A 16,392-nucleotide genomic window follows, 5' to 3' on the forward strand; every position below is an offset into this window, starting at 1 on the left:
AAAGAATGTAATGTTGCTTATATGAATTATTAATGATTGATTAATGAGTTCTAATTAACGTTACATTAGGTGAGTCATCATTTGCGTGATATGTCCTTTGTTAGTTGCCCGGATCAGGGGCATATCCATAGGGGGTACAGAAGTAGCAGTCACCCCACATAAGAAGACATCTGTTATAAATGCCATATGATAGGTGGGAGGGGGCTGATTTTGCTTTAGGGCCCATGAGTTTCAAGTTACATATCTGGTCTGGATGGTAATTAAAATATTGACTCACATAATTCCATATAATTCACTTCATACTGTGCAGAAACCATTTGTGCTCACTATGGCATTGTCCCAAACATGAGCGGGCACACCAGGATATTGGAGACGGCCTCACATCTGCAGTGCATCATAATTGTCACGGCCTGCTGGTACAGGAGGACGTCTGATACAATTATCTTGGTGCAATGTCATTGTGAGATCAGTGCCATGACATCTGTGCCTGAGCTTCACAGTTCTGTGTAGGTCATATGATCTTAGAAGTAGCGTACATCTAAATTACAACATGGTTTATTAAATATAATCAGAACATTATTGTCGTGATCTGATCCTGGGAAAGCAGGGTGACAGCTAATATGGCCACCACTTCTGTGCAGCAGCACAGCTTGACTGCTATGGAAGGTTCATGTCGAGACAAAATTGAACTATAACTCAGCAACTACAGATCAATAAGACTGAGTGAAAGCCTGTGCAGCGGCCTTAATGTTTGTAGCATTGATTATTCTGAATGTATTAAGAATAAATATCATTAAGACGTCTCCTCTTTGCAGCCTGTTTGTATATAAACTAAAGCAAATAAATCAGGGATCTTTAGCTTTGTAAAATCTTTATATGTATTTCCAGGGAGGAATGCATTTGTCTTCTCTAGGACACTTTAAGTGCCTATGTAACAATAAGGACAGGATAGTTCCTTTGTCTCCAGCTAGGAGGCAGCTTGTTGCAGCACAAACCTCCTCCCATTGCAAAAGAGACCTGGAATGCAAAGTTCTGTCTCTTCTGACCAAACTGGAAGGCATTAGGGAAGAGGCATGGATCCCTGTTTTCTCTGGCCTAGTTTACACATAAGCTAAGTACTGCTTTCTGATTTTGCTCCTCTTGTATTTATAGGATTAGTTTTCCTTTGCTTTATACCCATTGTACAGTGAACAGATGATTCTGAACTGTTAATAGGAATTGGGTAAATGAGAGGAAAAAGAGTGGACCCTTCCTTCAGTTGCAGCGGGTAACTGCCAGGACCAACAGACAACAAGTAAACAGGCTACCTATAATCTTATACTACTTTGGTTTGCAGAGTATAAGGCTACCCTGAGATATTCACCAGAGCCCTCTGCAAGAACAAAGTGCCAAGTGTATTTACAAGCTAAGGACCGGAAGCCTTATTGTGGTTAAGAGACTATTACACAAGCCAGGGTAAAAATAAAAACAAACAAACAAAAAAAACCGGAGGGAATAGCCCAAATAAAAGTAGAGGAATATCAGAAATATAAGTCATGGTCAAGTCCAGAAGGTCACATACAAAGCCAAATTAGCAAGAGGGGGAATAACCAGGAAAGCAAGCATAAATCAATAAGCAAGTAAATCAGCAGGAAACAGGGAAGGGATGGGAGCCATTTCTGAGAACACAGAGCCTAGAAAAGTAATGCAGTCACGGGCAGCTATTTTAGGGTCAATTCCTCTACCTCAGCCCTGGATTGGATGTTGAAGTACAGCCCTGATTGGCTCTGCATTTCAAACCTCTTACTGACTGAACAGACCCAGCCAAAGTTTGACTGGTACGCCTAGCAACCTTAAAGCAATATCCATGTGACAAATGCAGATGCCATACAGAGTCTCTCCCACCAGTGCTGCTTAGAAGAGAATTACTCTGCAGTGTAGGGAAGTAGGATCATGGATATTTAGATTCCTGACGTTAAAACTTCAATAAGAGCTGCACTTGAAATAGCTGATGCATGATCCAAGTGGTGACTGCACCATCAAAATATCAATAATCTGAAGAAGGAAACCACACTCCATGGATTAAAATCCAAAGTAAAGCTGATGTATTTACCCAGTGTTCAATGCAACGTTCCACATTCTCAATGAAGGTATTTTCAAGCTTTGTTGAGAAAAAAAATCCTAAAAATCCTGCAGTTCTGACTCTGGCATCTAAGCCATATACTATAGAGAGACTGCTTGTTTTCTGTAGATTTCTTTGCAACAGCCACCTTATCAGCACACTGATGATCACAACTATCATGCATCCTATCCTATCCTATTCTGCTAATATTATAATTGTGAAAGTTTGTGTTTGGATGTTTGTTACTCAATCAAGCAAAAACGGCTGAACGGATTTGAATGAAATTTGGCACATAGATAGATTGTAACCTCGATTAAACCATAGGCTACCTTTTATCCCGGTAAATGACATGGCTTCACAACTGTTATGAATTTATGTTCACATACAATATTATACTTCTCTTATCTCAACTTCTGTGAAAGCCAGGACTGTTATCTCTCTGTGAAAACACACACTAACCCTCAGTGTACACACATTTGCATATTATCTGATCTGCTTCTGGCACTGCTGAAACACTGACATGGGCAAACACCTTTAATCCAAATTGGCAGTTTGCCAATATTCAACATGCCTGTAAAAAGAAAATCTAACTTGTCGCAAATGACGAGAGCTATGAAGGTAGTCAGAAGTCACAGAGTTCTCCTCAAGCGGAGCTGAGGCGGACCATCGACACCAACAACACACTTATTATATGGTGTCCCAGCGAGCTGCTGAGATACCAGGACAATCAAGGACACAGCTCGAGGAATGAGTTCAGCAGCAGGCTAGCTTGACAGCTGCTGAAATAAAATAAAAGTTCATTTTTTTGATAACACATTATTTTTAAGGAATACCATCTATGGTGCCTCTAGTGGCCAATTTTAGAATGTATGCACTACCTATTTAACCATAGCTGCAGTAATCAAAAAACCTTTCAAGAAAACATCTTTCTAACATAGAATTAACCTAGTTTATATCAGCAAAACTCATTTTCCAGACTAAACACTTATTATCCTTTATGTTGAACGCTGGAATTAAAATTGCAGATGTAGGCAATACCCGCTGTATAATTAAGATACTGCATATTCTGCAGTTACATTTTTTTTTTGGGACTGGATTTAATTATTAGAATGGTGTTATACTCTATATTGACTTACAAAGCAATAGCATTAGTAGCCCCTGCCATCAGGAAAGCTTTTATGGCTACTATAGAGCCCTTTATAAAGTCAGACATTTCTTAAATATATTGTCAGAAGGAGTAATGTCTCTTATTGGGGAGAGACTGGTACAGGGACGTATTAGACTGTGCATGCCCTGCTAAGGATTCTGGGTAGGGAGCTACCTTCCAATAGGTGATGCTAGAAGCGAATTCCTCTTTTTCATCAATCAGGTCTTATAAATATATTGTTAAAGGATGAAATACAGTGGGATGACAGACAGTAAGATATACCAAAGTGTTTAACCCTTTAAGGATGCAGTGTAGTTTATACGTTAATGCTCGGTAACTTTTTTCATATTTTCCCTCCCCGTCTTCCAAAATTCCAAACTCTTTTATTTTTCTGTCTACATAGCTATGTGAGGGCTTATTCTTTGCATGATGAGTTTTACTTTCTTTTGCCACCATTTTGGGGTACATCTAATGTTTTGATTAGCTTTTATTTACATTTTTGGGGACCATGTGAAAAAATAGAATTTTTTTTTTTTTTTTTTAATGTTCACAATCTACATTTTTCCCTATTGATATGTCTTTGGAGTATGGGATGGAAATCCACGCAAACACAGGGAGAACATACAAACTCCTTACAGATGTTTTTTTGCCCTTTGTAGGATTCAAACCCAGGACTCCAGCACTGCAAGGCTGCAGTACTAACAACTGAGCCACCGTGTGGCCCCTTAATAATACACAATTCTATCACAATTTTTTGTATTTTGTTTTCACGGTGTTCACTCTGCATGAAAAATGACAGCTTTGCCCGGTGGGTCATTTTTAAAAAAAATTTTTTTTTAATGTAGATTGTGAGCCCCATATAGAGCTCACAATGTACATTTTTCCCTATCAGTATGTCTTTGGAATATGGGATGGAAATCCATGCAAACACGGGGAGAACATACAAACTCCTTGCAGATGATTTTTTGCCCTTGGCGGGATTTGAACACCAGGACCCAGTGCTGCAGGGCTACAGTGCTAACCTACAGTGTGGCCCCCCCCGGTGGGTCATTACAATGATACTATATTCATATTATTACTTATTACGTTTTACCGCTTTTACAAATAAAACATAATTTTTTTTTAAATTAACGGTTTTCTTGTATTTTGACACCTATAACTTTTTTGTTGTACTGTTGACGGGGATATGTCAGGGCTCTTTATTTCGGTATCAATATTTGGCATGTATGACTTTTTGATCACTTTTTATTGTTATTTTTTGGGGAAAGCAAAGTGATCAAAATACGTTAATTTGCACATTGTGGTATTTTTTTTTATTTTTTTTTTACGTCGTTCACTGTACGGAATAAATAACACTATTTTTGTATAGTGAGGCTTATACTCACATGGGGATGCTTAACATGTTTACATTATACTGTAAATGTTCTGAACATAAAGCTGGGGCTTTTTTTTTTTTTTTTTTTTAACTTGGGTGACTTGATACTGGACTTGCAGAACATGACACATTAATTCCTATGGGAACTATGCATAGGCAGTTAGGGGGCTGTGGCCCAGCCTCCTGGCTGCCAGGGCAACACCTCAGAACCTGCGATCTTATTGTGGGGGGGTTGTTGGGGGAGAGGGGGCAATCTTGTCCTCGGACCACTTGGATGCCGTGATTGCTATTGATCACGGCATCCAGGGAGTTAATCCGCCATAGTTGGAGCATCTTCCAACTCCGGCGACTGATTCAGGCCCTTGCCTGTATTACACAGCCAAGAGCAGTATGTAATGCCGCAGGTACAGCTTCTGTGCCCGTGGCATTGCAGCGCCATACTATTACTGAGCTGAGCGTTAACTATATGCTCAGCTCGACATAATAGTACGGCACAGTGCAGGAAGGGGTTAATAGCTGTTTAAAGTATAATGTGAGTCAAAGTTTTACAAAGTAACATAAAATATGACTGGAATACAAAGTATAAAAATAGAGCTGGATGATATACAGTACTGTATAAAATAAAGTATACAGTAATACAAAGTACAGGTTAAAGTGTAACAATGTTATAGTGGCTATAAGCACAAAAACCACATAGAATAAGCATAAAAGAATGATCACTTGTCCTTAAAGATCTTACTACTCTTGCTGTTGTGCACCAAAATGAAGGGATCTGGACAGCAAACCTTGGCAATAACCTGATCACAAAGTATCGTCCTAATAATAATAATAATACATTTTATTTATATAGCGCCAACATATTCCGCAGCGCTGTACAATTTATAGGGTTCAGATACAGACATACATAACAAAGAACATCATTTCACACAATGGGACTGAGGGCCCTGCTCAAAAGAGCTTACAATCTATGAGGATCTAGTGGATCTCCTAGTGATCAATGTAATCTGTGGGGAAATCTGTTCATAAATGTTAAGTTTTCCTGTAGTATTAGTGGAAATAACGCATTGCATGAGCCCATCCAAATGTCTGCGCAATCTATGGACACACTGGGTCTGCCAGAGCAAGAGACACTTGTCTGGCCATGAGATAAATAGCCATAACAGAAGATTCTAGAAGATCGCTCCCCATGAATGCACAACCCCTTAACTCATAAGATGGAATATGCAGCAGACGCTCTTTGTACAGGACAACCTACTGCAGTGACTGGGATTGGATATAATACTAATTGTGTTCACTCTTCCAATGCTAAGTGGTTATACGGAGGGAAGTGGAACTTACAATGGGTTAAAAAGGGTCTCCGGTCTGTCATCTGTGTTTGGCTATTAGAACCTGTCATCAAATGTTTACATCAATGGAAAATGGAAAACGTTACAAATAAAAAATCACTGTGCATAAGGCCCCAAATAGCTGCCTTCATAAATGGTTAAATATACCAGTAGTGGATGAAGTTATATTATAGATTAGTGTAAGATCCTTCAGTATGAAGATGTATAGCGTTAATTCTTCTCCTTCATTTTCTCTGCCAGATGTGTGCCCACCGATACTCCGTGGCCCTTAAGTCTGGAGAACCACTTAAGATGATTGGGAAGTGTTATGTAAGAGGAAACGACTTAGGATACAGTGACAATGATGACTGGCAGACCTATCATTACGAGATGTGTGATGCTAGCAGTGACCACCAGAATACTGGCATGTGCCAAATGGGCATCAGTGGTGGCATCACTGAAGACATGCTGTACTTTGGAGCTCCAGGTGCCTACAACTGGCAAGGTAGGACTTTCTTAAATATCATATCATAGATGTATTCCTGAATAACTAAGTGACTTGCCTTGTGTGTAAAAAAAACTAAAAATAGATATTCTTGATTTCCTCATGTATTTCAGGTACAGACTATGTTCTACAGAGAGATCACTGGGATTTAATTGAGACTTCTTTCCCAAAGGATGGACCTTCTAACATCTACCTAGGTAAGTATTCCATTATCATCCATTCTGGAGTTACCATTTTCGATGTTTGCCCATACTTTGCACTTGATGAGAAGGATACTTAGACAGGATAGCAAGGAAACATAGGTGAAACATCATCTGAACAAAGGGGTATAGGTTGACTTTTCAAGACCAAGCACAATCTTGGTTCATCAAAGGTGATTGCAGCAAGTGGTGGCCAATGATAAAATTATTATACAGGGTAGTTGGTAAGTGATCAAGGCTATGAGAATGTCAAAACAGGTATAAGGCTTTGTTCACATCTCTGTTAAATTATTTTACTCGGGGATTTGTGATGGTTGTTTTTCTGTGAGGGTCACAACACAACACAACATGCAGAATGGATGCTGATGGATCCATTATAAGTCAGTGGTGTCTTTAGTGCGCCACTCGTATAAATGGTACAGCAATTCTGGCTCATGTGATGGCTTTCTGATGATGTCTGATGCTGTATACCATGCCAATCACAATCTACCTATATACCATGATGATTTCAATCTACCGATCATCCTCAGTACACTCCCAATTCCAAAAAAAGTTGAGGGAAACAAAAATTTAATAATTTGGAAACCCGATATAACCATAATTATTTACAACAGAGCACATATCAAAAGGTGGAAGTAAGATGTTTTTCTATTTCATTTGAAGTACTTTACTCTTTTAGAGATTGATGGCAGAAACACATCTCATAAAAGTTGGGATAAAGCCATGTCTACCATTGGGTAGAATCCCCTTGTAAGGGAATTGCTAGTTGAGCAATTCCCCATTGCTGTCTCTGAAACCTGGGAGGAAGGGAAAGACAGAGACAGTGAGTCCTAAACTCGACCCAGCCCCTGTCCCTACCTATTTGCCATAACCGTCCTAATGACAGGGACAACTTCCCTTTTTTCTCTATGGGCCCCTTCACACGGCGTAAGCGCTCTGCTCATTCCGAGCCGTACACGTGAGCGCTTCTAAACACTTCCCATTCACTTCAATGGGAGCACTCGTAGAGAAAAAAGCAGCCCATTCATTTCAATGGGGAGCGCTCGTATCCCGGCTCCCATTGAAATGAATGGGATCTGCTTTATACGCGCTGATTCTGAACGTGTTTTAACCTTCAGAATCAGTCAGCGTATCCGAAGTGTGAATGCACCCTATCACTTACTCTGCCAGCCTTTTGTTAACCCTTTTCTAACTTTTTTGAGACTTGTCGCTGCTATCAATTTCTAAACGAGTTCATTTTATCAAATGAAATGGAAAAATGTCTAACTTTCATCTTCTGATATGTATTTTGTATTCTGCTGTGACTAAAATATGGTGAGATAAGATTTCCAAATCATTGTATTCTTGTTTTATTTATAATTTGAACTTTTGTCCCAACTTTTTGGGAATTTCTCAACCTCACCCTCTATAGCTGGACCTCTTGTACACATCTACCATGAAAGCCAAGATACCCTACATTAACGTAGGCATGGAAGTGTGTTAAGAGCTAGCCTTGAATTGACTAGGGGGTAACCAACCCCAACTACTTCTCACTTTAATGGGTCTAATTGTATTCCGTACTTTTGCATTGCATGTATATGGTATATTACATAGCACTTCCAAGAGATCTGCTATACTGAATTATATCCTTTAGATAAGCTTCCTATGATGACTAAGCTGTGTGTGAGGTGATATCTGATAAAAGACATTTGTGTTTTTTATTAACCAGTATTTCCACCATTACTGAGATGGTCAGGGCCCCTTCACACGGCGTAAGCGCTCGGCTCATTCCGAGCCGTACACACGAGCGCTTCTAAACACTTCCCATTCACTTCAATGGGAGCGCTCGTAAAGCCGGGGTTACGCGCGCTCCCATTGAAGTGAATGGGAAGTGTTTAGAAGCGCTCGCGTGTACGGCTCGGAATGAGCCGAGCGCTTACGCCGTGTGAAGGGGCCCTCATCCAACTTTCCAATCCATGTCTGTGGCAGCCATGTATTTACAGTAATTGTACATATTTATTAGACACTTGATGTGTCGTCATCCTCACTCTACCCAATATCCGCACATTAAGTAATCTTACTTGCAGTTATGGTTTAAGTTTATATCATGTCACAGTAAGGATCTTGCTAAGCTGTATGGAATGCCAGAGATTTAGTCAGGACTTGTTATATATTGAGCATCCGAATTCACTTGTCAATGTGACTCATTTGATTTGCACAGAACTGTTTGTTTTTCACTCTCTCCTTTTAGGTCTGTTTTCTTAAAGCGGTGGTAAAGGATAGACAAGATTTAAAATTTTTACACTTTTGCCCATATTTCATCACCTAGTGGTGATGTGTCATGTGATTATTCCATGCCGTAAAAGTTTCAAATTTTCCAGGATTCCTTAAGTATCGAATTCACATCGGTTCAAGATCTGTGCTTGAAATAATTGAATAGTACTCTACTATAATGCCGGTTGTGTCAGTATGATCATTACATTGAGCAAGCTTTGAGCAGGCTTGTGGGTTTTAACCCAATTACAAGGGTTATATCACCTTCTAGTGATGCAATTACACTTATACACTACCTATGCTACTCCATGAACAAAGATGGCTTCATGTTGTAGAGCTCTGGTAACCTCAGTCTGGCTAAATAGACATAAAAGAACAAATTAATAGCAAAAGCATTAGATCCAGTATATTTTATTGTTTACCTATCAGTGACCCTATATATAGGAGTTATCCAGTTTCTAGCATAGATGAATTATCCTTAGGCCATCAATATTTGATGTGTAGGGGACCGACACCTGTTCTGTTTTTACAAGGAAATAATGTGTTGGCTGGGCCATCTCGAAATTATCTAAGGGTCCATTCACACGGAGTAACGTGCCGCGTGATCTGGCACGTATACGGCGTGTTAGACTAAAGGGTGCGTTCACACGGAGTAACGTGCCACGTGATCTGGCATGTATACGGCGTGTGAGACTTTGCGCGCCGTAAATGCTCCCATTGACGCAAAATCACGGCCGCAAAATAACGCAGTGTATACGATCCAGGCTCCCATTGAAATCAGTGGGAGCTTTTACGGCGCTCAAAGTCTCACACGCCGTATACGTGCCAGATCACGCGGCACGTTACTCCGTGCGAATGGACCCTAAGGCTGTGGCCCCATGTTGTGGAAAAGCAGCTTTTTCTGTTACAGATTTTACTATGGTTTGAGGGACTTGACGAGGAATGGAAAATATCAAGGATACACTTATACTTCTCTGTTCTGCTAAGAAATAGTACTAGAAATAGTACAGTACTCTTCTTGCTTTAAAAAAAGATTAAAGGGTGCCTACACCCCAAAAATAGTATCTAAACCAGCGCTATTAATGACATCATGAACATACCTTTCTTGTGTCAAAGTGCAACCTTACTACTGAAGTGCAATTATTTCATATGTAAATGACTATTTGGTGCACTAGGGATGGGGCCATACCAGCTAGAGGAGTTATTTCCTTTTGTGGTTGCCAACGCGTGCCGCATCTAAAACAGTGAGACTGACATATACAATAGATAGCAATTTGCGGCGACCATAAAAGATAATACTTCAGCAGGTGTGGCCCCACCCCTAGTGCACCATACTGAGTTCATACTGTTTATACATGGAGCTTAATAAATCAGTGTGCAGTAGGCAATAGTAAAAAGTGGAAATTCAGTCTACATTTCCCCATAGAAAAGTGATCAAATGGAGGCAGATAGAAGGGAACCCCCATCAACATTAGAAATAGTAGTCTTATTGGTTTTTAAAAAATTAAAGTGCACCTACCACCCCAAAAAGTGCTATATTACTGCTGAAAAATGTAGTTTTTATTCTACATACAAGTTAACTATTTGGTGCACTCGGGGTCACACCAGCTGGAGCACTCATTTTATTTTGTGGATGCCACCCAGACCTGTCCATAAAACAGAAAGACCAACATGTACCATTGACAGTGATTTGCAGCTGCCACAAAAGAGGATGGTGCTGCAGCAGGTGTGGCACTGCCCTGAGTGCACCAGACAGCTCGCTTACATATAAAATAAAACTTGCATTTCGGGGCCTTCAGATTAAGTCTTTGCAGGTCCACTCTTGTACATGACTCCGTTATGTTAAAAAGTTGTTCTTGGGCAATGTCCATCATGCATGGACAGAAACCATCATATCCCATGGTCATGATCTACACATGTAACATATTGTTTGCTTAGATGTGGATAAATTTGAAGGAATATGTTTGCCTGGAGAAACTCTTTTGACCTTTGACCCTAGGTTTCTTCAGCATCAGAAGTTATAATTGTATTCTCCATTCCCACAGGGTACTCAGTACAGGTTGGCACCAATATCCTACTGCAAAATAAAGTCACTGTTGTCTCCGGGGCTCCTCGCTGGAACCATAAGGGTGCTGTGTACCTAATGGAAATGCAAGAGAAAGCCTTGAAACTGAAACAGGTGCTGAGCGGGGACCAGGTGGGCTCCTACTTCGGCAACATCATTGCCCTGGCTGATTTTAACCATGATGAGTAAGTAATAAAAGGGCGGTAAATATATTAGGAACAGTGACCTCCTACATGACCTCCATACTTGGTGAAATCAACACTGGACTTATAAACTTTGCAGCTTCTCTGTTTGCCATGTATTTGGTATGATGTCACTTGTATTGTGTAAACCTCAATAAGATCTCATTACCTTAATTCACCCCTAGGTGGACGGACATAGCAGTTGGTGCTCCCTATTATTTTGACCAAAGGAAAGAAATTGGTGGAGCAGTCTACATTTATACCAATGAAGTTGGTAGTTTCAGCGATAAGCCATCTTTAGTGTTGTTCGGTCCCACAGACTCTGGTTTTGGTTTTGCTGTGGCGAATATTGGTGATATAAACCAGGATGGATTCACAGGTAGGTAGCATTACCAGAATATATTGTAATTTATTGTATCCTCAGTTAATGGTATGTAATGCAAATTCTTCTCTGTTTAGACTTAGCCGTGGGGGCTCCTTTTGAAGAAATGGGCAAATTGTACATCTACCTCAGCAAATCTAATGGTCTTCAGTCCAAACCCAGCCAGGTAACAGATTGACAACTCTCTGTTCTACAATGGATTCTCCCATAACATGGCTAAATTGTTCAAGGGCACATCCACTTTTTTAGCCATTTTCTGCTTTGCTAAAATGTGTCTAAATTGAAGTTCATTGCAAATAGACTTAAAAATCCACAATATTTTTAAGTCTACAGCACCTATGCTGACCTACGTATCTATAGTAACAGACTACAAACAAACAAACTGTAGTCTGAACTCACTTGCAGTTGTCAGAAAACCCCTTAACGAATTGGTTAAAAAATAATGGATTTACTAAAAGTCCCACAGTGTAAACTGGACAGGCAGTCTGAAAATAAGCCAGATTTATCACGGTGTCTGATTCTGGGTGATAAATGTGGTGCCGCTTTAGACTGTTTAGTGTAAGTTTCTACCAGTTCTTACCTTGAGTGAGAATTTGAAGCCACAATTTTGCTGCATTTTGTCACATTTAGGCAATGCCCCCTTTCCCCTTACCATCCCCTCTCAGATATAAGAGATACGTCAGAATGCACGTCATGTCAGTGTCTAGTCTTCAGTAATTTTTTTTTTGTCCTTGTAGATAATTGATGGAGCTAAGATTGGTGGGATCCAAATGTTTGGCTATTCACTGAATGGAGGGATGGATGTTGATGGAAATTCCTACCCGGACCTGTTGGTTGGCAGTTTATCTGATCGCATTGCTCTTCTTAGGTACTACTTCTGTCTATGGGGACTATAGTCATACAGTAGATGTGTTCATTATATAAGTCTGACACAATAAATGAGGGTTGTGATACAATAGATTAGGGCTAAGATATAGTAGTCTATGGTTATGATGCAATAGATTAGGGCTTTGATACAGTAGACTGGAGCTTTGATACAGTAAGTTAGGGCTATGATACAATAGACTGTGACTATGATACTGTAGACTAGGATTATTACATAATAGACTATGGCTATGATACATGAAATTAGGACTATGATACCGTAGACTGGGGCCATTGTAGAGTCAAGTTAAAAGGCCATATAGCATTGTGCTATGGAGCCATGTTGTCTATACTATAGTCTACATTAGACTATGGCTGTGATAATAATATAGTAGACTAGAGCGATGATACAATAGACTAGGGCTATGATATTGCCATATGAGTTCTGTCACAGCCTATAGAAACACCTTGCCTTACAACCAGCTGTGAATGGGTGAGATCCATTGCAGAGGCAAAACACTATTTTTTAGACATCTGAACCCAGGTACGATTTTGCATGCTGCGCAGGGCAGGAGACCCAATACATCATTGAAACTAGCAAACGCTTGGGATGGGCCATGACGTTGTTTCAGGGCTCTGTTGGTGAAATGCACTGATATTGATGGCTGCTATATAAATGTTATACTTCATCTAATTTCTCTTTAATATTTCGTAGATCTCGACCTGTTATCAATATCTCAAAGGAATTCTCTGTAACACCATTACTTGTGGACCCCAGTAAATGTACTTCTTCTAGCTGGTGAGAGTCCTCTTAAACTGTATTATACTGAATAAAGTTCCACAACTTTCTAATGTACATTGTATTTCCTCTCCATTTGCAATATATCGGTTTGCTGTCTGTGAATGGAAGCTACTTATATACATTGACAGGCTGGTAACTTGCACAGACCCAATGCTTCTCTTAACTTTGGGCTTTTCACAATTGTATCCAGTCTAAACAATCCTGTGTGAGTTAAACGGCCTAAATATTTCACAAACACTGATACTTTGTAGTAAATTTCAAGTCAGGAGACAGATTTTGGTTAAACATGTGTTTAAGTTTTTCAGCAGTTGTCGTCCCACTTTTAATTTTGTCCAAATGTTGAAATACTGCACCCTCAGCTTGTAGAGGGCTTCAGTTTGAGTATCTAGTCCAGTCTAAAATACACAAGGAGCATAGGGAGACAAGATGGGGAGCACAAGGAGACAAGATGGGGAGCACAGGGAGACAATATGGGGAGCACAGGGAGACAATATGGGGAGCACAGGGAGACAAGATGGGGAGCACAGGGAGACAAGCTGTGGAACACAGGGATACAAGATGGGGAGCACAGGGAGACAATATGGGGAGCACAGGGAGACAAGATGGGGAACACAGGGAGACTAGATGGGGAGCACAGGGAGACAACGTGGGGAGCACAGGGAGGCAACGTGGGGAACACAGGGAGACAACATAGGGAGCACAGGGAGACAAGATGGGGAACACAGGGAGACAAGATGGGGAGCACAGGGAGACAAGATGGGGAACACAGGGAGATATGATGGGGAGCACAGGGAGACAACATGGGGAGCATAGGGAGGCATTGTGGGGAACACAGGGAGACAAGATGGGGAGCACAGGGAGACAAGATGGGGAACACAGGGAGACTAGATGGGGAGCACAGGGAGACAATATGGGGAGCACAGGGAGACAAGATGGGGAGCACAGGGAGACAAGCTGTGGAACACAGGGATACAAGATGGGGAGCACAGGGAGACAATATGGGGAGCACAGGGAGACAAGATGGGGAACACAGGGAGACTAGATGGGGAGCACAGGGAGACAACGTGGGGAGCACAGGGAGGCAACGTGGGGAACACAGGGAGACAACATAGGGAGCACAGGGAGACAAGATGGGGAACACAGGGAGACAAGATGGGGAGCACAGGGAGACAAGCTGTGGAACACAGGGATACAAGATGGGGAGCACAGGGAGACAATATGGGGAGCACAGGGAGACAAGATGGGGAACACAGGGAGACTAGATGGGGAGCACAGGGAGACAACGTGGGGAGCACAGGGAGGCAACGTGGGGAACACAGGGAGACAACATAGGGAGCACAGGGAGACAAGATGGGGAACACAGGGAGACAAGATGGGGAGCACAGGGAGACAAGATGGGGAACACAGGGAGATATGATGGGGAGCACAGGGAGACAACATGGGGAGCATAGGGAGGCATTGTGGGGAACACAGGGAGACAAGATGGGGAGCACAGGGAGACAAGATGGGGAGCACAGGGAGACAAGATGGGGAACACAGGGAGACTAGATGGGGAGCACAGGGAGACAAGATGGGGAACACAGGGAATCAAGATGGGGAACACAGGGAGACAACATGGAGAGCACAGGGAGACAACGTGAGGAGCACAGGGAGACAATGTGGGGAGCAGAGGGAGGCAATGTGAGAGCACAGGGAGACAAGATGGGGAGCACAGGGAGACAACATACAAGAACATCACACTACTATTGCTAGAGCATAAATGATGTAACATTGCTCTCGCTCTCACCCCTGGCCTTGGGTATTCACTGTAACAGTAATGGGTTCAGGCATCATTTAGGTACCATACAGTGCTGCAGCAGCCAGGGCACCACAGAGGATTCACTCTCCTTCCACCATATGTCAATCATACTTCCAGCCACCAGTCTTCACGCTTCCTGTCTACAGGTATAAAAAAAACACGAAAACTTGGTGATCTTCAGTAGTTGATACCTTTTTAATGGCTAACTCATAATGATGACAAATGGCTAACGTTTCGAAGCGCAAAGGCTCCTTTGTCAAAGCAAATTTAAAAACATTTTTGAAGGATGCATATATATATATATATATATATATATATATATATATATATATATATACAGAGCAGGCACAAAGGGTGTTAGATTTCAGGAGGGGAGGGGGGGTTGTTAGTAGTTGGTGAGACAATGTAAGCAATTGGTGGAGACATTTGCTAGAGACAATGTGGTAATTGGTGGAGACAATGTAAACATTTACAGGTCCTTATCAGATCACACGCTACTGTAAAAAGACATGAACCCCTGTGATGCATTAAGCCCACACTCTAGTGTCTGAAACAGTGTCATGAATTTATATTCATGTATGCGCCTTTCTCTCTTAGATCTGAAATTCCCTCTCAAAATCAGAATTTTCATGTCATTGGTGATGATGTGGTCCCCCCTGCAAAAATGTTTTGACACGGGAAGGTCAGATCTTTGTTCTTTAATAGTATGGCGATGTGAGTTCATGCGCAGTCTAAGCTGCTGTCCGGTCTCTCCAACATACAGATTTTCAGTGGAGCATTTGGTACACATAATTAAATACACTACATTGGATGTGCTGCAGGTGAAGGTACCTGGAATGTTATATTCCTTGTTCGAGTTAGGTATCTCTATCCTGTCAGTGGTCAGTATGTGGGGGCAGGTTTTGCACCTCTTATTTCCACATGGAAATGTTCCTGCGTTGGTTGGGGATGATAATGAGCTACTGACCATCATATTCCTGAGGTTTGGTGGCTGTCTATAGCACAGGAGAGGGGGGTCCGGAAATATGGATGTTAGACGGTTGTCTTTTTGTAGTAGTGGATGTAATTTGCGTGTGATACCTCTCAGCGTCTCCAGGTGGGGGTTATAAGTAACAACCAGGGGCACTCGGTTGTTCTCCTGTTTGGTATTGTATCTTAATAACTCCGATCTTGGTATCCTGGTGGCTCTGGTGATTTGGTTATCAATCGTTCTTGGATGGTAACCCTGCCTCCAGAATGTGTCTCTGAGGACTCCGAGGTGTTCTTCTCTATCTGCAGGGTTAGAGCATATGCGATGGTATCTGATGGCCTGGCTGTATACAATAGAGTTCTTTATGTGTTTCGGATGAAAGCTGTCCCATCCTAGGTAGGTTGGTTGGTCAATCGGCTTCCG

At 41.5% G+C, this 16,392-nt stretch overlaps 1 protein-coding gene across 2 annotated transcripts in view; it reads left to right on the forward strand.

Annotated features, from left to right (window-relative positions):
* ITGA3 (integrin subunit alpha 3) overlaps window positions 1–16,392 on the forward strand; it is a 53,025-nt gene that overhangs the window by 18,441 nt on the left and 18,192 nt on the right. For both annotated transcript variants that reach the window (XM_075278262.1, XM_075278263.1), the window contains exons 4-10: window positions 6,210–6,453; window positions 6,567–6,650; window positions 10,952–11,156; window positions 11,339–11,532; window positions 11,613–11,701; window positions 12,273–12,403; window positions 13,115–13,198. In XM_075278262.1, the coding sequence (XP_075134363.1) occupies window positions 6,210–6,453; window positions 6,567–6,650; window positions 10,952–11,156; window positions 11,339–11,532; window positions 11,613–11,701; window positions 12,273–12,403; window positions 13,115–13,198 (1,031 nt within the window). The remainder of the gene's footprint in view (window positions 1–6,209; window positions 6,454–6,566; window positions 6,651–10,951; window positions 11,157–11,338; window positions 11,533–11,612; window positions 11,702–12,272; window positions 12,404–13,114; window positions 13,199–16,392) is intronic.

The sequence above is a fragment of the Leptodactylus fuscus genome, chromosome 6 (assembly GCF_031893055.1).
Source record: "Leptodactylus fuscus isolate aLepFus1 chromosome 6, aLepFus1.hap2, whole genome shotgun sequence".
In the NCBI taxonomy this organism is placed as follows: Eukaryota; Metazoa; Chordata; class Amphibia; order Anura; family Leptodactylidae; genus Leptodactylus; species Leptodactylus fuscus.